We start from the raw sequence: 25,129 nt of genomic DNA, 5'->3' as shown, positions 1-25,129 counted from the left end.
CAGTCACATGTCATCTGTACATTACAGAGGGATTCTGATTCCTGCTGTCCACACTGACTGTCCACTGCTCTCTTCCTAACACAACTCCACTGGAAGGAATCACTTCATCAGCTCAGCTCACACTAACATCAAGCTTCAGCTTCTGACTCACAATAATCAACTTCCACACTGTTGACAACTAAACTCCTCTTTGACTTCCTGAGGAAAATAAAATGTCTTCAGACTGTTGCAGAAAAATCCTGAACATTTATAAACTAAAACTTAAAACTACAGTTAAGAATCTGAACTGAATAAATTCCACCAGCAGTCAGTGAACTGACCTGAGAGTCTTCAGTTTACAGTTTGGGCTCTGCAGTCCATCACAAAGATGTTTCACTCCTGAATCCTGCAGGTCGTTCTCACTCAGGTCCAGTTCTATCAGATGGGAGGGGTTGGACTTCAGAGCTGAGGCCACGACTTCATAGTGACTCTCTGAGAGTTCACAGCCAGAAAGTCTGTAATGAGACATAAATGATAAAACATGTTGTTATGAGAGAGGACACTTGATATTTCCTGCTGAGAACATTTTCTGTCCTGTTTTTACTGGACTCAGGATGTTGTGACTGAGTTGATTTCAGTCAACAGTTCCAGTAGAAAGATGATGATGTCTCTGCTGTGGACCTGCTGCTGTCAGCTTCACCTCCATTACTCAACATTTACAGTCTGCTGTCAAACGCTACACAAACCAAACTGATCACACCTGAACACCATGAATATGAACATCAGGAAATATTCTGATGTGATGACAGACCACTGAGTCAACTTTAGTCCTCAACGTTCTTTAGTGAGATTCTGGAAAACTTGTTGAGCACAAACACAAAGAACAAACCAGTAAAGTTGAATTATTTCCACCATATTGTCTCACAAATGTGTCATCAGAGTTTGTAGCATTAAAAACACAACTCTAAGCTTTGTGTCCATCACATCTCTGGAAACAGTCTGACTTGTAGCATTCTGCTCTGATACACACATGGACAAAATTGTTGGTACCCCTCAGTTAAAGAAGGAAAAACCCACAATTCTCACTGAAATCACTTGAAACTCACAAAAGTAACAATAAATAAAAATTTATTGAAAATTAAATAATCAAAAACAGCCATCACTTTTGAATTGTTGATTAACATAATTATTTAAAAAACAAACTAATGAAACAGGCCTGGACAAAAATGATGGTACCTCTATAAAAGATTGAAAACTATTTGACCAGAGTGACATGATTAACTCAGGTGTGTCATTTAATTGACATCACAGGTGTTTCCAAACTCATAATCAGTCAGTCTGCCTATTTAAAGGGAGACAAGTAGTCACCCTGCTGTTTGGTGAAAAGGTGTGTACCACACTGAACATGGACAACAGAAAGCGAAGGAGAGAATTGTCCCAGGACATCCGAAAAAAAATGATAGACAAACATCTTAAAGGTAAAGGCTATAAGACCATCTCTAAACAGCTTGAAGTTCCTGTGACAACAGTGGCTCATATTATTCAGAAGTTCAAGACCCACGGGACAGTAGCCAACCTCCCTGGACGTGGCCGCAAGAGGAAAATTGATGACAAATTGAAGAGACGGATCGTTGGAATTGTATCCAAAGAGCCCAGAGCAACCTCCAAAGAAATTAAAGGTGAACTCCAAGGCCAAGGTACATCAGTGTCAGATCGCACCATTCGTCGTTGTTTGAGCCAAAGTGGACTTCATGGGAGACGACCAAGGAGGACACCACTGCTGAAAAAAACTCATAAAAAAGCCAGACTGGAATTTGCAAAAATGCATGTTGACAAGCCACAAAGCTTCTGGGAGAATGTCCTTTGGACAGATGAGACCAAACTGGAGCTTTTTGGTAAGGCACATCAACTCTATGTTCATAGACTCAAAAACCAAGCATACGAAGAAAAGAACACTGTCCCTACGGTGAAACATGGAGGAGGCTCAGTAATGTTTTGGGGCTGCTTTGCTGCATCTGGCACAGGGTGTCTTGAAAGTGTGCAAGGTACGATGAAATCTGAAGACTATCAAGGCATTCTGGAGAGAAATGTGCTGCCTAGTGTCAGAAAGCTTGGTCTCAGTCGCAGGTCATGGGTCTTCCAACAGGACAACGATCCAAAACACACAGCCAAAAACACCCAAGAATGGCTGAGAGAAAAGCGTTGGACTATTCTAAAGTGGCCTTCTATGAGCCCAGATCTGAATCCCATTGAACATATGTGGAAGGAGCTGAAACATGCCATTTGGAGAAGACACCCATCAAACCTGAGACAACTGGAGCTGTTTGCTCATGAGGAGTGGGCCAAAATACCTGTTGACAGCTGCAGAACGCTCATTGACAAATACAGAAATCGTTTAATTGCAGTGATTGCCTCAAAAGGTTGTGCAACAAAATATTAAGTTATGGGTACCATCATTTTTGTCCAGCCCTATTTCATTAGTTTGTTTTATTAAATAATTATGTTAATCAACAATTCAAAAGTGATGGCTGATTTTGATTATTTAATTTTCAATACATTTTTATTTATTGTTACTTTTGTGAGTTTCAAGTGATTTCAGTGAGAATTGTGGGTTTTTCCTTCTTTAACTGAGGGGTACCAACAATTTTGTCCACGTGTGTATATTCACACCTCTGAGCATTTCCTGATACGACTCTTCTCTGCAGCAACAAGACACAAAACACCAGAGTTTCTCTGTGAGGAACTGGATATCAGGAAAGATGTCACATCTGGACTCTGGAACACGAGTTCCCTCTTTAAAACCAACAGCTGAAGGCTCAGTAGTGTGGTTGATTTGTTTACTGATGGTCTGAATGTCTCCTGTTTTAAACAGTGTTTTCTTTTCTGTAAGTGGCAGTAGGGATTGGTCAGTTTGTTTCATGGGGGTGGTGTTTTTAATTGATATTTTTTTAGTTCTTTATATATTGTTAAAATTTCAATCAAGATATCAAACACTAAATCAGTAAAATGCTCCATGACTCAGTCCAACACACTTTGCAGCATCAGTCTTTGTCTGATCAGTAGTTTATGGAGCCTCATGTCCATGTTAACAAGCTTTAGATGGAAACTCTTGGACAAGAGACTCAATCACTGCACTGATCTCAGGATTATTCTCCACCTGAGAAACCAAATCACTGTTCCAGCATCAACATCATCTCATCATTGTCACATGTGGCCACAGCAGCTGCTTCAGCTCAACTTAGAAACTCACTTTAAATCATCACATTCATTTTTCTATCCAGCACGTTTCAGAAACAACTTCTAAGTCCTTTAAAGGCAGAAAAACTCAACGGACACGTGACACTCATAAAAGAAGAAATAAAGAGTCAGCAAAGAAAGCAGGAATAATGATGAAATAAAAACAAAGAACTCAATAAAAATCCATTCTTAACAGTGACAGCAATAAATTCATCAAATTCATTTTTCCAGACTTAAAAATGTTGTTTGTAAATGATCCAGATCTTATTTTAAACTCTAAAGAGAGAAATCAGGTCAAAGCTGTTTGTCTGATCAGAAAAGATTTCAGAACCTCCTCAAGTGAAAATAACTTTACTGCTTCACTGAAAACTGGAAAATGCTTCCACATAAAGAACCTCTACAGTTGTTCATGAGTTTCAGCAGATCTGCATGTTTCCTCCATCAGCCAAAGGAAGAACCTAAGAAGAACAAACTGTCTGATGGAACAATTATTAGAATGAAACAGAAAAACTGTCTTCATTCATTTATCAGCTTTAAACTCATGAAAATGAAAAATCTACATTTTCACAGCATTTGAAGCAGCGGAAGAACATCTGAGACTAAACACAGCTGACATGATGTTTGAAATAAACAAGTGGAACATTATGAAGAATGAGATGTTCTAGTGAGAACATGTGAAGAACTGAACTACTGATCTACTCTGACTGATCATGTTCATCACATCTGGACTCACCGAGCCTTTCTGCAGTTCCTCACAGCTGGAATCAGTCTCAGTTTTCCCTCCTCTGATGTTCTGTAGTTGTCCAGGTCCAACTCATCCAGAACCTCCTCTGACATCTGCAGCATGTAGGCCAGAGCTGAGCACTGGATCTCAGAGAGTTCCTTCTCTGATCTGTTCTCTGACTGCAGGAACTCTTGGATCTCCTGATGTACTGAGAGATCCTTCATCTCCATCAGACAGTGGAAGATGTTGATGCTTCTGTCTGGAGACATTCCATCACTGTTCTTCATCTTCTTCAGGTTCTTGATGACTGTCTGGATTGTTTCTGGATGGTTCTCTGTCTGACCCAGCAGACCTCCTAAGAGTCTCTGGTTGGACTCCAGGCAGAGGCCATGAAGGAAACGAACAAACAGGTCCAGGTGACCATTTCTACTTCTGAGGGAATTCTTCATGACTCTGTCCAGGAACATACTCAGAGTGTGTCTTTTCTTGTCTTTCCAGTCTCCCAGGAACTTCTCCAGAACCTCAGTCTTCCTGTTGGTGTAACAGTGGAACATGTAGACTGCAGCCAGAAACTCCTGAACGCTCAGATGAACAAAGCAGTAGACTGGTTTCTGGAACATCTCACACTCTCTCCTGAAGATCTGGGTACAAACTCCTGACAACACCGAGGCCTCTGTCACATCCAGACCACACTGCTCCAGGTCTTCTTGGTAGAACATGATGTTTCCTTTCTCCAGATGTTCAAAGGCCAGCCTCCCCAGCTTCAGAAGAACTTCCCTGTCAGCCTCCGTCAGCTCCTGTGGACTCGTCTCAGGTCCCTCATGGTACTTGTTCTTCTTCCTCTGTGTCTGAACCAGCAGGAAGTGTGAGAACATCTCAGTCATGCTCTGGGGCAGCTCTCCTCTCTGCTCTGTGCTCAACATGTGCTCCAGAACTGCAGCAGTGATCCAGCAGAACACTGGGAGTCGACACATGATGTGGAGGTTCCTGGATGTCTTCATGTGGGAGATGATTGTGCTGGAGCGCTCTTCATCACTGATCCTCCTCCTGAAGTACTCCTCCTTCTGGACGTCGGTGAAGCCTCGTACTTCTGTTAACCTGTCCACATGTTTAGGAGGGATCTGATTGGCTGCCGCAGGGCGGGAAGTGATCCAGACCAGAGCCGAGGGAAGCAGATTCCCCTCCATGAGGTTGACCAGCAGAACGTCCAGCGACGACTTCTGGCTGACGTCAGACACAACCTCCCTGTTGGAGAAATCCAGTGAAAGTCTGCTTTCATCCAGACCGTCAAAGATGAACAAAAGTTTACAGACAGCCAGCTGCTCTGCCGTCACCTTCTGTAATGTTGGATGGAAAACATGGAGCAGCGTGAGAAGACTGTGCTGCTCATCTCTGATCAAGTTCAGCTCCCTGAACGGAAGCACCACCACCACACTGACGTCTTGGTTTTCTCCGCCCTCTGCCCAGTCCAGAGTGAACTTCCGCACTGAGAAGGTTTTTCCGATGCCAGCCACGCCGTTGGTCAGGACCACTCTGATGGCTCTCTGCTGCTCAGGTAAGGCTTTGAAGATGTCCTGGCACCTGATGGGAGTGTCATGGAGGCTCTTCTTGGAATCTGTCTCCAGCTGCTTCACCTCATGTTGGACATCAGCCTCTCCACTGTGTCCCTCTGTGATGTAGAGCTCAGTGTAGATCCTGTTCAGGAGGGTTCCACCTCCTGTTTCATCACTTCCTTCAGTCACATGTTCACATCTCCTCCTCAGACTCATCTTATGTTCCTGCAGAACCTCCTGCAGACCAACACCTGCTCACAGACCAGACAAACAATCAGACTCAACAAACACAAACATCTTTCATGTCTGGACAACACAACAACAAGGTCAGTTTCCACACATCAGTCCACCAGCAGATGTTCAGTCTTACTTTGTCCACAGCTGCTCTGACTGGCTGTCTGCAGTCCACCTCTGGTTCTGGATCTTTTCCACACTGGGGACAGGAGGAGTGTCCTGATGGAGCAGACTGGTCCCAGTATGAGCTGATGCACTGTCTGCAGAACCAGTGTCCACAGCTGCTAGAGACTGGATCCTTCAGGACGTCCTGACACCGAGCACAGCAGGACGGCTGCTCCTCCACACAAACTCTCCTCCTCTTCATCACTCTGTCAACACATTTATTCATCACTCAGATCATCTGGAGAAAAACATCCACATCTGACACCACAGTGCAGAAGAGAACAGTAAAAGTGAGGCTGCTGTTCTGTCTGAGTTCAGCTGCTAATAAAAAGCTGCTCCCTTTTATTATTGACTCCAGTCAGTTCTTTTCCCATCAGCTGTCTGATTAAACTCTGACTGATCTGCCTGCAGTTTGATGTTAATACAAACTCAACACTTTGTGCAGCAGCTTCACAGTAACAGCCTTCCATCACAGACAGCTGCTTCTGTTCTTCACTGCTTTACACTCACTTTGATCAGCTCAGCTCGGCTCAGTTCACTTTCAACTCAGAGTAGAAATCATGTAAAAACTGTGACAGAGCAGCAGCCTCAGACTCACAGCGTTCAGCTTTCATTTCAAACATCTGGATCATTAGAACCAGGAACCAAAGAAGACCAACCACAACATCAACTACACATCTGGAGAACATTCTTTCACTCTGAAAATCTTTACAGTGGCTTCAACATTGGGCTGAAGATGTTTGAATATTGGGTGTAAATAGTGAAATCCAGGTTTTCAGGTGTTTTACCACAGAAACACCATCAGAACTTCTGCTTCTAAAACCCAGACCAGGATCCATCTCAGTCTGAAAGAGTTCTGCATTCTGACCACTGTGTGACTGTTTCAGCAGAACATCTTCCTTCATCCTAAAACCTTCATCTTCCATCAGGTCAGTTTACAGCAGAAACACTTTCTTACTTTGTGTCTGAGGGTTCAGGTTCTTTTCTGAACCACAGAGGTTCTCCTTTGGACCAGTCACTCTTCATGGACAGACAGCTGGAGGCTGCAGATTCTTCTCTCTGTCTGCTGAAACACATGTTTGAACTCTCATTAATCACTGATCTATTCTGAGATGAAAACAGGACAAATGATTTCTATTTGTGTCACAGAAACCTTTTCAAAGTTCATTTTAATCTACTGACTCAAATCAACAATATATAACTGATAGATGTAATTATAAAGGAGCTCATTAATCACTGATCTATTCTGAGATGAAACAGGACAAATGATTTCTATTTTGTGTCACAAAGACCTTTTCAAAGTTTATTTTAATCTACAGACTAAAATCAACAATATATAATTGACAGATGTAATTATAAAGGAGGAACATTAATAAGACGAAGGCAGTTTTCTTACTTTGTGTCTGAGGGTTCAGGTTCATTACTGAACAATGGAGGTTCTCCTTTGGACCAGTCACTCTTCATGGACAGACAGCCTGGAGGCTGGAAACTCCTCCTCCTCATAAACACTCATCTTGAGGACTTCAGTCTGAGAGGAAAACCAGCAACACTGACTGAGAGCTCAGGAAATAATAAAAGTCAAAGGAACACACAAGTTCAGATTTGTCTTCATTTCAGTTCTTTGTCCACAGAAGTGAACTCTGAAAAAAGTCCTCAGAGAGAAAACTGAAAAGTTGTTTCCTCTTTCCTTCTTCCCTCTTATATTTCACCTCTGATAATAAATCCAAATGTTGCTCAAACAGCGTCTGCAGTTGATCTCTGACACGTCAAACTCTTCATTCATGTTGGAAAACTGTCACACAAAGTGCTGGAAATACTTTCAGATCCCAGTTTATCAGGTGAACCCCAACAGTGTTTCCTTCTTCTGGACCTGGTTCTCTGCTGCACACCTTTACTTACTGACATCTATAAATATCTGTCCAGTTTAAAATGTAGAAGAGGAAGTGAACCAGTTTTCAGTAAAGATCATTCAGCAGATTCAAATCTTCCTCAGCAGTCAGTATTAAAACACTCCTGTGATCTAAAAACACCAAGAACAGAAATAAGGTTTTCTGACAGCAGAACAATAATAAAGTTAAACGAACTCTCACCTTGTTGTCCTCCTCTGTCGACTGGAAAATGGAGTCTGAACTCTTCATTTCCTCATTCTGTCCTTGACTCACTCAGAGCTGCTCCTCCTTTGTTTCCTAGAAATCACATGACTACAGGTAACTCCAGGTAGATGTGGGCAGACCTGCAGCTGAACATTAATGACTCATCACAGCCTCAGAGATGCAATAAAATCAGCTCAAAGTACTTTACTGCAGTCTGTAGACGGTTTATTTCATTGTTATTGATTTATCAGAACTTCTATCACTTGTTCCTAAAAACATGAGTCAGAAATAATGAGCACAGAAACAGAAATGATTGTAAAATGACCAATTTGATGAAAATGACCACAAACAGACAAAAATGATCACATTTCTGCTGTCAGGTTTCAGTCTTGTCATCATCCATCCATTATCAATGATTATAAATTGTTCACACACTTAATAAATGTCTGTTTTTGTTGTATTTCATGTTGTCTCTCTTCCTTCTGTCTGCAGTGTTATAACTTTGTCGTGTTCTTATTTATAAATCTGTGAGTACTGAGGCTCTGAAATCAATAATCTTGAACATTTTGAGGCTTTAAAAGCCAACAATATATATAATAAAGACATTCTTTGTATATTTTTCTCATTTTGAGTTTAGTTGCTCACATATTTCCCTGAAAAGTCATCTTTTATTAGAGATTTATTCGCTGTAAGTAGGACTGCTTTAATCCTGGTTTTATTCATGTTGATCATTAATTTATGAATGCTTTATAGGCCAGTTAGAAGAGGTTCAAAGCTTTGGGCTTTGTGGTGTTTAATTAGTAAATAATTGATGAAAACATGCAGTTTATTCATGAATAAATAGATTTAGTTTCAAACTGCTCCATAAAGTCTTGATAAATGATCTGCAGTGAACTTTATGACTTATTGGAAGCTGATATTTCTTCCTTGGGTTTAGTTTCACTGGATGTGTTTTAAATCCTGCTGATGACCCTGATTACAGAGTATTTCTGACAGCTCAGGTCTGTTATTCTACTGGAGGTGAAACGTTCACAGGAGACTGAGTTAAAGGAGGCTAGAAAAGCTTTTGAGTTCTATCAAAACACTAAGTTTTATCCGCTTCAACTGTTCCTCTTTGTGTGACTTTTATTCATTCTGTAAACTTTCTGTGTTGTTGCTTCTTGTCAGTTTGTGTCGTTAGTCTTCAGGAGGATATCAGCAGATAAAAATGTCAATTAAACCATCAGAAAGTGAACTTTTTAGCAGCTCATCCTACATTTTACAGCATTTCTTTGTTTAGATGGTGTTGAATTTCCACGATCACCTCTTACAGCCAGAACTTGAAGGTTTCAGACGTTTTTTCTTCACATTTCCCTCCAACCACTTCAACTGTTTATCCATTAGTTTAACAAGTATTAACAATTTAACACAAACCTATTTACTGAATTCACTGATATTTAAGTAGAATGTAATCCAACATTTATTAAACTGCCTTTAACTGTTCATTTATTCCAATATTTAAAGATATAAAACTGCTTATTCCACTAATTTATCTTCTCTACATGTATTTTTAAGTTAATTATTGCTAAACTATTATGTTGTCTTTTACTTCAGCTGTTTATTACTTTAACTCACGACAGAATGAAATATTTATCTTTGTAAGCAGCCAACAGATTATTCAGCTACTTTTAGATATTTACTTTTAGCAACAATGTCATGAATTATTTAGCTTTTACTGTTTTATTGATAAGCTTTGATTTAATCATTCATGTTAGCTATTTAGTCCTGACCACCAGTTACCTTTACTGTATTGTTATTTATACACTTTACTATCATTTATTTCTGAATTTATTCGACGGTTTCCGGCCACAAACATAAAATGGCGGACACGTTGATCGTTGAACTTCTTCAACTGAACCTTCCAGCTCCAGAGAAAGTTCCAAGAGAGCGTCAAGTTTCTGCTGCTTTTCTAAGCAAATAAAATTAATATACAAATAATCAAATATCAAACATTAAAGTGTTTAAAAGCTGCTAACATTACCTTCACACGGAGGATTGACCGGAGAGCACGTCAGAAGATTCTCAGTAAGAACGAAACTAAAAGTTTGACGGAGAGGCGTTTAGGTTCAAGTGAAAAAATCAGACATCAGAGAGTTGAGCTGGAGAAGAACCGCGTTTAGGAAAATAAAACACCGTGAAAGATCTCTAAATGTTTGTTTTTATCGTTGTAATCTGACACTGGGAATCCAAAACATGACGAACCATACATTAAAGAATTTATCCTACTTTTATGTGAGCGTTATTATTGTTGTTGTTGTTGTTGTTGTTATGCATTTTATACTCTGCTCTCTGCTGTATTTGTACTGTCATTCATCAATACTTCATTTATTTTGATGTCAGACACATGAGAGCTCTTCTGATTATTAGTAAAGTCACCCTCATTCATACAACACATGAAAAATAAAATCAGATGTTGTTGCAAAGCGCTTTCCTGAAGACAAATAAGATCAGTTTGACAAATTAAATGAACAAGTTTAAATAGTGAGGTTAAGACCCTACAGTATTACTAATCATAGACCTAACATGTTTAAATATGAAGGTTTAGACCCAACAGTGTTATAAATTATGGAGATTAATCAGACTAATTTAAATATTAAGACAAAGACCCTCCAGTATTATTAACTACATAAACACATTTAGAACTGAAGTATTTATTATTAGTTTAAAAGTTACACAGAACACGTTAAAGACAAAATGTCCCAGGAAGGAAATGCTGTAAAAATCTATTCTTTATTTTTCTGTAAAACAAATATTATGTATATTTTTTTCCTCCACTTTGACTGAGTTCCGTTTCTTTCACCAAAATCCCTCCTGACGATCACGACTAAATATACATTAATTATCAGGATTATAGCCCTTTAAGTGGCTGTTATTTTACCTGGGACCACTGCTGTTTTTTCCAAAATCATTTTAAAAATGGAATATTTTGACATCCTAAAAGGTAAATGAACATTCATAAAATACCAACATTTGCTGCTGATTTAAATACAGCAAAAAATTCTGTGAAAGATGTGCTGTTAATGTGGTTAAAAATATAAATAATAATAATATAAAAGTTACCATTTGTAAAAATACAGATTTTTGATTTGGTCTGTTTTTGTTTGTTTGTTTGTTTGTTTTACAGTTCACATGTAAATTATGTTTTTCTCTTTGATTTTACTGTAATTTATCAAAACAGTGAAAATCCATGAAATAACATTAAATCGATCAACAAATGACAGTTAAATATTTATTATTTACAGTATTTACTGTACGAAATGACAATGAAACATCAAGTTACCTTTTTCTTTCAAATAATTTCCAAAAACTGCCACATTGAGATAATATCAGTTTGAAAATGTTCCGTTTCTTAAAGTAATCTGATTACAGTCAGAGTGTCGTGTGCATTTCTTCCAGTGATAAACCAATGCAGCAGCTGCTTTGCTATGAAAGCTACAGCTAACATACATGACTAAGAAGTGATTTTTGGAGTCCAGAAATGTTTGTGATCACTAAGAAATGCCGTTGAATCAAAGCTGTGAGGGAGCCTCCTGAACAACAACAGACCTGCTGCTTGTTGAGCTTTTCATGAGCGATGGGACCACAGACAGAGACGTAACACATATCAGCCTTTCTATTCACTGACTTGGTTCTTCCACGTAGCCGTCTGCTGTAACTCTGACAGAAAGAAACAGAAAGAAACTGTTAACAGCACAGACAATGTGTAACAGGGTCAGTAGAGCAGTGATGGTTTTATTATTAATTGTGCTGTTAGTGATGTAGAATATACCATCTATGTTTTTATTTGATTCTTCTTTTGTTGTAATTACACAAAGTGTGGTCTGCCTCAGAGTTGTTGTGTGGAACCTTTGCTGGGGGCTCCTGTATCTCTACGTGCACTTTTGTCCGCCACACGGCATCCTATAAATGTATTTTCCCGCCTTACCTCTCCCCTTTTGTTCATGTATTCAGAAAGAGAGGGAAGCGATTGTGCAGCTGGGATTTGTGTTTTAATCTTCTGGAATTATGAGTTGACTTTCCGTTTCTGACGTGTGCGTTGTTTGATTTTTATAGGAGCTCAAACCGATCAGACGGATGATTTTGTGTGTTTTTTTTGTCTGCTGTAAAGAACAAACGGAGATGGCCTTCAGTGAGATATATGTGTCAGAGGTCATCACAACGCAGAGAAAGAAGCCACCGGTTACAAATGCTAACCTGAAAAAACCCACATTTGAGCTTTCCTCTCTGATACCGATGCATTTCGTCCTCATCGCTGCTCAGAAAGTCATTTTAAAAGATGTAAGTCACTCATTTAACAAACCTACTAGAATCCTGACTCACTTTTAAAGAAGAACACAGAAAGACAAGACGAATTCTGACATGTTTTAAACAGCAAAAAGCACATTCTGTCGTTTTGTTTTAGTGCATGTGGCTCTGGAGACACTGGTGAAGATCTTCATGACTGAGCTTTTCTCTCATGTTTCTTAACTGTACAGTGGATGTGTTCACCTCACATCTTCCAGCAATGCGCTCAACACAGAGAAATGATGACGGATATGAGGCGTCTGTTCCCTTCAAGTTCCAAACTTCTACTGACCTTCCATAAAAACGTCCGTCTGGATGGGGATAAATCCAGGAAACTCCTACAATTACATGTGTGAAAGTGGTAGTCTTTGACGTGACATTAATATGTATGAAGTGCTTTATAACGGCTGGTGGTGGTTCTGTCAGAGGGTCTAGGATGGGTTCTTTAACCCTCGTGTCGTCCTGCGGGTCAAATTGACCCGTTTGAACGTTTGAAAATGTGGAAAAAAGATATTTTCACAGTGAAACTTCTGATGTCCACATTTTCTTCATTTTTGGGACATTTATGAACACTAAAAAAAGAAATGTTCAATAAATGTTTCTTAAGAACATTCACAAAAAATCAACCAAAATCCAGCGAATTTCGCTGGATTTTGGTTGATTTTTTGTGAATGTTCTTAAGAAAATATCAGATGTTTTACTGCTATATATGTAATCACTTTAGATATTTTTAGGATTTTTTAGGAGATTTTTACAAGGATTTTCTTGCCATTAAATTGTTTTTTTTAATTATATTTTTTAAGGGAAACTTTGAAGAAACTGTCTGAACTTTCTTCCTGAAGGTTTTGCAAATTTTTCGTTGAATTTTTGGATTTTTTTCAGACAAGGAAACAATATTATTTGCTTCCCGTAAATGAGGACAACAGGAGGGTTAAAACTGTTGAAACCACCGATCATAGACATATTCTGACCTTTCTGCTCTCGATCCGTCATTCAAATATGTTTCCTGTTTGCATGAAATGTCAAAACGGTCCACTGTAGTTGGGTCTTTCCACAACAGGAGGACATTTGGGCTTCGAAATGTTTGAAAAATACACCTTCTCTTTTACAATTTTCTGCTACATATTCATCATCATATATGCATTATAATCAAACATATAAAAACATTTATATTAAGTGTGATTACTGCCAACAAACATTTTTTCCCCAATATCTGTAAAATAAGAACGCTGCCTTAAATACAGTGAAATGTTGTGATTTTATGGTCAAATGTTGGAAAAGAACAAATTACTGAACGAGTAAACACTAAATAATTCTGCAGATTTTCTCAGATAATATCCAGCTAAATTATAGAAACATTAATCATATTACTTTAGACATTGCAGACCAAAACAGCAGAAAAGAATGACTGTATTTTTATAAATATGAATTTGTTCTTTTGCAGCGTTTGTAGTTTCTGTTCTGTGAAAATCTTTCTTTTACAGATATTTAAGAAAAAGAAATGTGGTATGTTACAGACTGAAAAATACCTTGATTATATCATATATCATTTTACAATTTCTGTGTCTTAAATAAATATAAAATTAAAGTGTGAATAAACTCCCAGTATTTCTGTGCTCTAGTTTCGCCCCCTGCAGGAGCAGTCAGGAGCTGCAACAACATTGATCCAGACTGCCTGGAAGAAATATTCACCTCCTTGGATGTTTCACTCTTTGTTGCTTTAAAATATGACGTCATGGTCGAAATAATTAGTTTTTTCTGACAAGAATTTGTAAAAAATAATAGAAACAATAATATCAAAAGTGAAAACGGATTTTTACTAAATCATATCAATGAATGTCAAATATAAAAGATAAAGTGAATGATTGCAGAAATATTGATCCCCTTTACAGTGACTGACCTAATTCAACAGAAGTCCAGCTAGTTGATGCAAGTAATGTCACAATTAGTGAAGTGGAGATGACCTGAATGCAGTTAATGTTTGTCAGTGACTGTGATATAAAAACACTTGGATCTGGAAGGTTCAGTCTCTGGTTCATCAATATTCCAGCTACAACTAACATGAAGACAAAAGAACACTCCAAGCAGCTCCTAAAAAAGATGATTGAAAAGTAGAAGTCAGGCAGTGGTGGTTCTAGACAGTTTCAGCTGGAGGGGGGCAGTTCAATCAGACTGAGCTTTCTCTGTTTATACAAAGTTGTTGTAGTCAGTGTATTATAGTGGACATTAAAGAGCAAAACACAACGTTCAAAATCATACGGCATTTTATTTTAATGGATGCTTCTGGCAAACAGATAAATAAAAAGGATTTAAGTCTGTGGCTCAACAAATTTAAACACGTCAACACCTTATTTATAGTCTTTAGTCGTGCAAATTAAACAGTTTTTTAATCAACTTTTTCTATCAATTATTTCTATCAACTTTACTCAACAGGTTTTCTTGTGTCGTGCAAACATTTAAAGAAATGCACATTCAACCCAGACTGAAAAAAGCAGAAAAACTCCTCAGCATGTTATTTCTGCTCAGCTTCAGTTTGTTACTTCTACTGAATTCTGCCGTTTTTATGGTTTCTTGCAACGATGTCAACAAATGCATCAAGATTCAAAGACTTTGTCCTTCTTGACTCAAAGCTTAAAACACCTCAATGACTCAGTCTGTCATCTGCCACGGTGGAGCTGAGGTAAGTTTTCAGCAGCTTCAGAGCTGAAAAACTTTGTTCACAAGAAGTAGTGCTAACTGGAAGTGAAACTGCTATTATGCACATTTAAAATAAAACACAGAAACTTCTTTATCAGGCTCAATGAATGATGTCAGCTCTACAACACCAGAGGGTCTCTGCTTACCATCATGGATTTTTCTGTTTAAAATTCATCTGAACTGATGTAGTTTATGCCCCAAATCCTCAATGTTTGAATCTTACATTCCAGAAAATGCAAACAGAGCCTCATGGAGAAATGCATCACTGTTGGGGTTTAGTGTTTGGACGCCTTCATAAAGGGACAATTTCTGCTGGACAACCGTCTGTTCAGCTCATTAAGCAGCTGATCTAAGACTGGGTAGAAAAAGGCTGTGTGAAGATGTTCTTTACCTCGTGCTGACTCTAACCCTGTCTGACCCACAGTAGTGAGTACACAGCATCCACTAAGCTGAGAGCTTAACTTTTTTTTACATCTTTTATTAAACATATATTTATTGCAATTTTTGAAATTTTACAAATAATGAACGACACAGAACATGAAGGCACATATAAGCAATAACAATAGCAGTAATGATGAAAAAGAAAGCAAAAAAAGAATAAAGTAGATAAAAAATCATTAGAAGTAATATACAAAGAAAAGTAAATTATTACATTATAATACTAATAAATAAATACAAATACAAATAATAATAGTATACAAATGTTACCATCCACCCACACATGTACATAAGTTTAAACATATATAATACTAAAATAAGACACAATGCAAAGATAAGAGTCTTCAGGTCAGATCATCATTCCAGCCATCAACTCTGACATCTGTTTGCTCAAGGAAATTACAAAAACTTTCCATATCATCCAAAACTTGTCAAGCTTATTTTTAGAGGCAAAACTGATCTTTTCTAGAGCCAAATAAAAAGACATCCCCTTTAACCACTGTGAGGTGGTACAAGGTTTATCCCTTTTCCATGAACAGGCTTTTCATCTTTTAGCCTCAAAAAATAGATACTTAGTAGAGATTTTTCATTCTTGGAGCATAACTTTGGATTGAGAGGAACCTCCTTCTCAGTGATTTGACTGGCCAGACTCAACACATTTTCCCAAAAAGATAGGATCAGGGGGCATTCCCACAAACAATGAAATAAAGAACCTTTCTGTTGCTGACATTTCAAGCAAGTATCTGGAATATTTGGATTAAAAAGGTGCAGCTTACTTGGGGTTATATATTGTCTACTTAACCATTTATATCGCAGCAACTTAGAGTTGGAATCCACGGATTGTGTTTGAGCGATAGCAAGCTCTGGAACATTCTTCCTCTGTTAAATTTTCTGCAAATCAGCTCTCCATGATTGTAATATGTTTCTTTTTACATCTTTTTACAGATTTTACAGGAGATCAGCTCAATATTCACACCTTAAAACACATCAGTGAAGTTGAAGAGGCTCAGACGTGGAGCATTCGGTGAACTGAGGCAGAATGAGCCACGTGGACGAGCTGCTGCTGCTGCCATGATGGATCAGCGCTCGGGTTCTGGTCCAATCAGAGCTGCTGCTGGACCTTTGAGGACTAAACTGGATTCATCTTCAGTTTGTCACCTCAACATGATGTGATCAAAACACAGAAAAACAAACTCTCTCTGGGCACCAAGGCTTCAGCTGACATGTTTCCAGGACACTTTGTTCTCATCAGCTCAATGTGCTGCAGGTAGAGAAGCTCAACAACTTTGACTGCAGCTGGAAATAGAAAATCAACGCAAATATAATCCTGCACTGACACAAACATCCTGAAACTTACTGCACACTCTGCAACCTGACATCAACCTCCAACGGATCATGTCAACATTAACTGCAGTTCTCCATCATTCAGTGTGGAGCTGCAACACTAAACTACACAGTGACAACAACACACTTTACACTGGTTCCCAGTAACATGGTCCAGTCAGAGTCTCTACACACCAGCTGCTGCTGCTGCTTCAACCTCTGGATCATCAGGACACACTTCATCCTCTCAGCACAAACACCGTCCTGATCAGCATCACTTCCATCTGCAGAGAGAAGAAGAGAGAACAGAGGAGATCAATGAGTCCACAGTGGAAACAAACTGCTGACAGTCATCAAGCTTCATTCCTGCAAAACTCTTCACTCATGGATTTACTGCTGCTCCATTTAAACCAACAGTCTCTGAGTGTCCATCAACATCTCATCTGCTCTAGAAAAACTCACTCAGAGTCTGGCAGCAAAGGAACACTAAATATGTTCAAATGCTTCTGGAAGCTTCTAAACCTGGAAAAATACTGAGAATCAAACAGGAAATGTCTAAAATAAAGATATTTTTAGCAGATTTAAGCTCAGATAAACAATCATTTTATGGTCAAACATTGTAAAAGAGCAAATTAATATTTGTAGAAATGCAGATTTTTCATGTTGATGTTATTTACAGTTTTGGTCTGTTGTTTAATTTTACATTCACATGGAAGTTCATTATTTTCTCTGATTTTATTACTAATTATCTGTAATTTAAAAATTATCAGATATCAGAGAAACAGTTCAATTATTTACCATTTCATAATCCTTATAATACATCATTTTCTCCTCAAACAACAGCACATATTTGTAAAATATTTATATTTTTACAGATTTCTTCACAGTACAAATGTGTGATTTTAGAGGAAAACTTTGTAAAAGAACACTGATATTTGTAAAAGTATTTTATTGTACAAGTGAAAGGATTTACAGTTTTATCCTCTTTTTAATGGTTTGTGTGAAAATTTACATTTTTTTCTTCTGATTTTACTCCAAATGATCTGTAACTGAACAAAGTGATCAAATGTGTGTAAAATGAGAGGAAATGTTGAGAGAATGACTGAATGTAAAGATGCTGCTGTGAAATAAGAGCCGCTGGTTTACAGGCTTCAGTCTCACTGATCTCAGAGCTGTGACAAACATCAGACTGATCAGCTGATCACTGTTGAAATGAGACAACAAACAGAGAGATCAGATCTGATGGACACTTTGATGAAGGAGGACCACTGTCTCTGCACATCTGGAAGGCTGTCAGCTGGAATCAGCATCATTTCCTCAACACATCAACACAACAACAGTCGGCTTCACATCCACTCAAACACACCATGACAACAAGCTTGTGGCTCCTCTGATTGGCTGACTGCTGTCTCTGTGTTTCTGTCACCGTTCTGCTCTCACAGCTTCACTGAGAAGCTGCAGGTTTACAGGAGACACTGGATCTTTGCTTTGATACTGACTGTGTTTAGTAGAAAACTGAAGAAAGCAGCAGAGACTGATGGAACCTTCTACTTACTCCAGAGTCTTCAGGCTGCAGTCTGGACTCTTCACAAGATCTAACAGATGTTTCACTGATGAATCCTGCAGGTTGTTTCTTCTCAGGTTCAGATGTTCCAGATGGGAGGGGTTGGATTTCAGAGCTGAGACCAGAGAATCACAGCTGATCTCTGACAAACTGCATTTCTCCAATCTGAAGAAAGAATCAAAGATGTAGATCAAATCATTGATGATCCATCAGATGTGTTCAGGTTCTGAATGTGCAGATCAACATTACTTTGTCCTCATCAATCAGCTTTTCTCTAAAAGCAGCACAGTGACTTTGTCCTTCTCTTATTGTGGATCATCATCATGTCAGCCTTCTACACACATCATCCACATGTCAGCTCAACATTCATCCACCTATTCATGTCCACACATCAATAACATGCTGCATCATCAAAGGATCAGGATCAGTCAAATAAAACTCAACACAAACCAAAGAAATATTTCTGCTTCACTCACTAAACTTTGTCACTTCAAACTGATCTGAGTTCAGAAGATCTTCTGGATCCAGATGTGACTCTTCAGCACAAATTACAAACATTCATTTACTTTAACAACTAACACTCAACATTTTCTACACTTTCTGATACAAACACTCCACTTTTGTCACAACAAACTGAATTTAGGACAAAAACAGAAAATGTGAACCAGAGCAGATTTACAGCTTCATGGATGGAAGTTCTGTTGAACAGAAATGAGCTTCAGTTGTCATTAAACATATCAGATCTACAACAGTAACAGACAGACAGTGAACTGACTCCAGAGTCTTCAGGATGCAGTCTGGACTCTCCAGAAAACCACTCAGATGTTTCACTCCTGAATCCTGCAGGGAGTTGATATTCAGGTCCAGATGTTCCAGATGGGAGGGGTTGGACTTCAGAGCTGAGACCAGAGCATCACAGCTGATCTCTGACAAATTGCAGTACTCCAATCTGAATAAAGAATAAAAGATGTGAGTTGAGGAGACAAAGTTCCTGATTGAAATCATTCAGAGTTTCATTTTGCCTTCAGAGCTGCAGAAATCTGGATTTCGTTTTTTGAAATTCTCTTCATATTTGAATTGAAAAGGCAAATTATTACGATTCCAAACATGTCGTATTTACAGCAACAAAGACTGTGTTGTCTTTCCAATATTTTCATTCTTTACATCACTCTTTTTGATGCAGAACAACAACAGAACGGGGGAGCCAGACATTTGTAGTCATCTTCACAACATTTGAGAGAGAAAAAAAACAATTAATTAAAAGATTTTAGACAAAGAAAACTGATTGTATCTAGTTGTGAGTAGATTCAAGTAAAATCATGCCTTATGGCTTTTACATACTCAGTCCATCTTAGAGAACTTCTCTTTCTGCACTTTCAGGGAAAATGTCAACTTTTCCATCATGTAAACCTCGTGTACAATGTCAGTCTATTCCTCAGTAGTGGGTGGTTCCACTTTTAACCACTTTCTCCTCATGCTTTTCTGATTCCTTGCCAATAATATACAAAGTCATTTCTTGTCATTAACATCACAGTTGTCAAACAGAATGTCGCCCAAATACATGACTTCACATTGAAAAGGAATATTCTCCAAACAGATTCTTTATGTGTTCATGGACCCGTTCCCAGTAAGGTCTAATAATCTGGCAGTCAGAACACATGAAAGTGGTTGGCTTCATTAGCTCCACAGAGTCTCCAACAGGTAGCACCCCGACCCAGACGTGGCTTCTGAACAGGTGGAACAAAAAAATCTCACCTTTTTCCAGCACAACTCTCTCCATGTATTTGAACCTGTTGAGACCCGCTGTAGCTGACATGTTCTCTCCCAGCTCTCACTAGATATTGAAACATTTCCTTCTCTTTCCCATTTCCTCTTCATCTATTCTGTCTTGTCTTTTTCAACTGTAAAATGCCATGATAGAGCTTAGATACAATTCTGTTGCATGATCTGGATTTGAGTAAAGATACAAACACCTGTAGGAACCCTGTAGCTCCTCTTCCAGGTTCCACTTTTAAGTTCTGCTTAAAGTAATGTCTGACCTGCAAGTACCTGGAAAAGTGCTCTGACCGTAATCCCTGTTTATTCCGTAGTGCTTCAAAGCTTTGGAATGTACCATCATCATGGATAAAGGAACAATAGTTTGCTACAACTTTAAGCTCCAATTCCTAAATCTGCTGTCGTACTTATTAGGTGTAAACTCTGAGTTGTACGCACACCACCTCCACATTTTGGCCAAGTCTCCTAAATTGCAGATTTTCACAATTTCCTGCCAGGATTTCAAAACAATGTCTGACAGGGTTCCTCTGAAACCATCACTTCTTTCTGTAGTTTGCTGTCTGCTAATAGGGCCATTACTGGGATTCCTTTTACTTTTGGACCTTCTAAGTCCTTCCATCCTGCCGTGTATGTTGGTGAATAGAAACAAATGAACCGTCTCAGCTGGGCTGAGTAGGAATATTCTTGGAGGCAGGGAAGGCCCATTCCACCCCTTTCTTTTCTTAATTGCACAGTTTTAGATTTAATCCTGCCTCTTGTACGCTGCCATAGAAACCTTGAAATGACCCTGTCCCATTCTTCACATTGATTGTGTGGTATTTGGACTGGTAGACACTGAAACAGGTAAAGCATTCTTGGAGCACGTTCATTCTGACTGACTCAATCCTGGAGTAGAAGTTGAGCAGATAAAGCCACTGTCTTTACTTCAGTCATCTCACAGCTCCAAATGCTGGAAAGGTTGAAGCAGAGAGTTTGTGCCGCTGGTGAGCTTCCACTTAAACTGTTGCAGTGATGAGACACACAACAGGTGCTGACAGGTGAGGAGATTCTTCTACTCACTGACTTCTATCAGCTCAGCACAGAGAACTTTAAGGACACTTTAGCTTTGACTCTGGACTCAGTCTGGACTCTATGACTCCCTGCTACATTTAAAAAGAGAAACTAGGCATCATATACATCAGAAGGAAGGCTCATCTCCCTTCCTGATTCAATCAGCTTCAATATGGAATAATCCAAGTTTAAAAATAGGAGCAAAGGTGTTCTTTTGGAAAGACTGGCATGCTGGGAGGATCCAGTTTCTTGGATGTCTCTACCAGAACAACACCCTGAGAACATTGGATGAACTGAGAGAGCTCTACAACATCAGAGGAGAGACTTCTGGAGATTCCTGCAGCTTAGAGACTGTCTATCTAAGAAAACCTCAACAGGGAATAGGTTCTCTAGACAATGCTCTTCATGCTCTAAATTGAAATTGTTGAGAAGTCGTCCACACCTGGAAAGACAAATTTACACATTTCCTATTGATCAATTTAGTGGTGCTACCAGAGGTCTAAAAGCTGTATGGGAAAGGGATTTAAAGAAACATACGAGGATGAAGTGTCACGGCTCCCTTCTCACCCCCGTCCTTCCCACCTGACCTCCCCAATACCCTTTTCCCATCTGGTTCTTCCTCCCTCTCCTGTTCCCCTGCCCTGTCTGTCTCGCTGTCTCCCATCCGCTCCTCTGCCCTGTCTCTCCCCCTGCAGCTCGGTGCCTGAGTGGAGTCTTGCTTCTCAGCTGACTCCACTCAGGCAATCAACCACCTCCACGGCTCCCGGACAGCTGAGAGACATCACGCTGATTAATCACCCCTGCAATAAGAACCGGCTCATCCTTCCACTCCCTGCCAGATTGTTGAACAAGAACCATGCAGTTCAGTTCGCTCTCTTGCCTCTCACAAGATCTGTTTTGAGTTCCTGCCTTGTTTTCTTACGTTGTTTTTTCCTGCCTCCACACAGTTCAGCTGTCCGGGATCCCTGCCATTCTCCTTCCCCTCCGGCTCTCCCCAGACCAGTCATCACCGGTTTCCCCTGCCTGGACCCCCACTCCTGCCTGGACCCCCACTCCTACTTGGACCCCTTCTGTCCCTGCCTGGAACCCCCCGCTCCTGCACCCTGGTTTTCCCCCACCGAGCCACCATTTCACCCCCAGCAAAAAAACACTTTCATTCCAACCAGCCTTGGTAGTGTGGCTCTCTGCTCGGGTCCAACCAGCTCAGTTCGTGACATGAAGAGTGGAAGAACTCACTGAAACATTTGCTGAAACCAATGAGAGATGCCAGCTCTAAACTAATTCAATTTAAAATATTTAACAGATTGTATTGGACACTGGTGAGAATGTAAAGGACAGGAATGGGACGGTCAGACCTCTGCTGGTGATGCCATACAGACAGAGGTGATCTTGTTCACATGTTCTATGTCTGTCTGAGCCTAGCTACCTACTGGCAGAGGGTCATGGTGAAGATCAGTAGCAGTGTGGGTACAGGGGCTGATTTTACTCCTGCTCTTTACCTCCTGAACAGCCTGAAAGGAAACCAAAGGATGGACGGGAAGAAAGCTCAGAGGATAAAGGTTGACCTTACTACAGCTCAGAGGGTCATACTGAGGCATTGGAGGGTGGACTGCAGCCCTGCTTATTCTGAATGGATCACTGTCTTGGCAGAAACTGCCTCTTATAAGAAACTCATAAACAAAATAAATGGGAATATAGACACCTGTGCAGAAACACCAGGGAATCAAACTTCAATGATACTTGACACATACATGAACCAAAACCAAGCTGACAGTGCAGGATGTTCAACTGGTGGGACGGAGATGAAATTTAGGTAGAGAGAAAACTGTTTCCTTCCAGACATGCTTGATATCATATTATTTATAATATGGATATTTTTTGTTTGTTTGGCTCTCTTTCATTTATTAAATTATCTCCTAACTTTTCATGTTCTCTAATATTTAAAAGTACTTTTAAATTGTTCATATAATTCTACGTTATTCTCATTTTTATTTTGTGTTCAATGTATTTATGTATCTCTGCTCTCCTGTGTTATGGATGCTTCTGGAGGGAATAATAATGAATTTAAATAAAAAGAAAACTGTTTGGATGATTCACATCAGTCATTAAAACTGATGTGAAAAAAGTAACATAAACTCAAAGATGAGAACTTTGAACCACTGAAAACATGATGTCTGACCTCAGAGTCTTCAGGATGCAGTCTGGACTCTCCAGAAAACCACTCAGATGTTTCACTGATGAATCCTGCAGGTTGTTCCTGCTCAGGTCCAGATGTTCCAGATGGGAGGGGTTGGACTTCAGAGCTGAGACCAGAGAATCACAGCTGATCTCTGACAAACTGCAGCCCTCCAATCTGAATAAAGAATGAAAGATGTAGATCAAATCATTGATGATCCATCAGATGTGTTCAGGTTCTCAATGTGCAGATCAACATTACTTTGTCCTCATCAATCAGCTTTTCTCTAAAAGCAGCACAGTGACTTTGTCCTTCTCTTATTGTGGATCATCATCATGTCAGCCTTCTACACACATCATCCACATGTCAGCTCAACATTCATCCACCTATTCATGTCCACACATCAATAACATGCTGCATCATCAACAGGATCAGGATCAGTCAAATAAAACTCAACACAAACCAAAGAAATATTTCTGCTTCACTCACTAAACTTTGTCACTTCAAACTGATCTGAGTTCAGAAGATCTTCTGGATCCAGATGTGACTCTTCAGCACAAATTACAAACATTCATTTACTTTAACAACTAACACTCAACATTTTCTACACTTTCTGATACAAACACTCCACTTTTGTCACAACAAACTGAATTCAGGACAAAATCAGAAAATCTGAACCAGAGCAGATTTACAGCTTCATGGATGGAAGTTCTGTTGAACAGAAATGAGCTTCAGTTGTCATTAAACATATCAGATCTACAACAGTAACAGACAGACAGCGAACTGACTTCAGAGTCTTCAGGATGCAGTCTGGACTCTCCAGAAAACCACTCAGATGTTTCACTCCTGAATCCCTCAGCTCCTTGTTCCAGCTCAGGTCCAGATGTTCCAGATGGGAGGGGTTGGACTTCAGAGCTGAGATCAGAGAATCACAGCTGATCTCTGACAAATTGCAGTACCACAATCTGAATAAAGAATAAAAGATGTGAGTTGAGGAGACAAAGTTCCTGATTGAAATCATTCAGAGTTTCATTTTGCCTTCAGAGCTGCAGAAATCTGGATTTCTTTTTTGAAATTCTCTTTTCATTTGAATTGAAAAGGCAAATTATTACGATTCCAAACATGTCGTATTTACAGCAACAAAGACTGTGTTGTCTTTCCAATATTTTCATTCTTTACATCACTCTTTTTGATGCAGAACAACAACAGAACGGGGGAGCCAGACATTTGTAGTCATCTTCACAACATTTGAGAGAGAAAAAAAACAATTAATTAAAAGATTTTAGACAAAGAAAACTGATTGTATCTAGTTGTGAGTAGATTCAAGTAAAATCATGCCTTATGGCTTTTACATACTCAGTCCATCTTAGAGAACTTCTCTTTCTACACTTTCAGGGAAAATGTCAACTTTTCCATCATGTAAACCTCGTGTACAATGTCAGTCTATTCCTCAGTAGTGGGTGGTTCCACTTTTAACCACTTTCTCCTCATGCTTTTCTGATTCCTTGCCAATAATATACAAAGTCATTTCTTGTCATTAACATCACAGTTGTCAAACAGAATGTCGCCCAAATACATGACTTCACATTGAAAAGGAATATTCTCCAAATAGATTCTTTATGTGTTCATGGACCCGTTCCCAGTAAGGTCTAATAATCTGGCAGTCAGAACACATGAAAGTGGTTGGCTTCATTAGCTCCACAGAGTCTCCAACAGGTAGCACCCCGACCCAGACGTGGCTTCTGAACAGGTGGAACAAAAAATCTCACCTTTTTCCAGCACAACTCTCTCCATGTA

At 39.3% G+C, this 25,129-nt stretch overlaps 1 protein-coding gene, 1 long non-coding RNA gene and 1 pseudogene across 2 annotated transcripts in view; all 3 read right to left on the bottom strand.

The window, feature by feature from the left end:
* Nucleotides 1-7,309, bottom strand: part of LOC110972845 (NACHT, LRR and PYD domains-containing protein 14-like) — a 56,982-nt pseudogene extending 49,673 nt beyond the window's left edge.
* Nucleotides 7,310-7,377: 68 nt separating this feature from the next.
* LOC127530541 (uncharacterized) lies at nucleotides 7,378-10,074 on the bottom strand. The gene is made up of 3 exons (XR_007937123.1): nucleotides 10,006-10,074; nucleotides 7,983-8,078; nucleotides 7,378-7,420 (listed from the first exon to the last, which is right to left on the bottom strand). It is a non-coding gene; the product is annotated as an uncharacterized LOC127530541 (long non-coding RNA).
* A 4,480-nt stretch (nucleotides 10,075-14,554) lies between these two features.
* The window catches only part of LOC127530709 (ribonuclease inhibitor-like), a 30,755-nt gene continuing 20,180 nt past the window's right edge, over nucleotides 14,555-25,129 (bottom strand). The window contains exons 2-6 of the mRNA XM_051938061.1: nucleotides 24,121-24,297; nucleotides 23,336-23,509; nucleotides 19,106-19,279; nucleotides 18,322-18,495; nucleotides 14,555-17,050 (exon numbers count right to left, since the gene is read on the bottom strand). Coding sequence (XP_051794021.1) covers nucleotides 17,041-17,050; nucleotides 18,322-18,495; nucleotides 19,106-19,279; nucleotides 23,336-23,509; nucleotides 24,121-24,297 — 709 coding nt within the window. The 3' untranslated portion in view covers nucleotides 14,555-17,040. The remainder of the gene's footprint in view (nucleotides 17,051-18,321; nucleotides 18,496-19,105; nucleotides 19,280-23,335; nucleotides 23,510-24,120; nucleotides 24,298-25,129) is intronic.

This window comes from Acanthochromis polyacanthus, chromosome 17 (assembly GCF_021347895.1).
Source record: "Acanthochromis polyacanthus isolate Apoly-LR-REF ecotype Palm Island chromosome 17, KAUST_Apoly_ChrSc, whole genome shotgun sequence".
Lineage (NCBI taxonomy): Eukaryota > Metazoa > Chordata > Actinopteri > Pomacentridae > Acanthochromis > Acanthochromis polyacanthus.
This window is presented reverse-complemented; position numbering and strand designations above follow the sequence as displayed.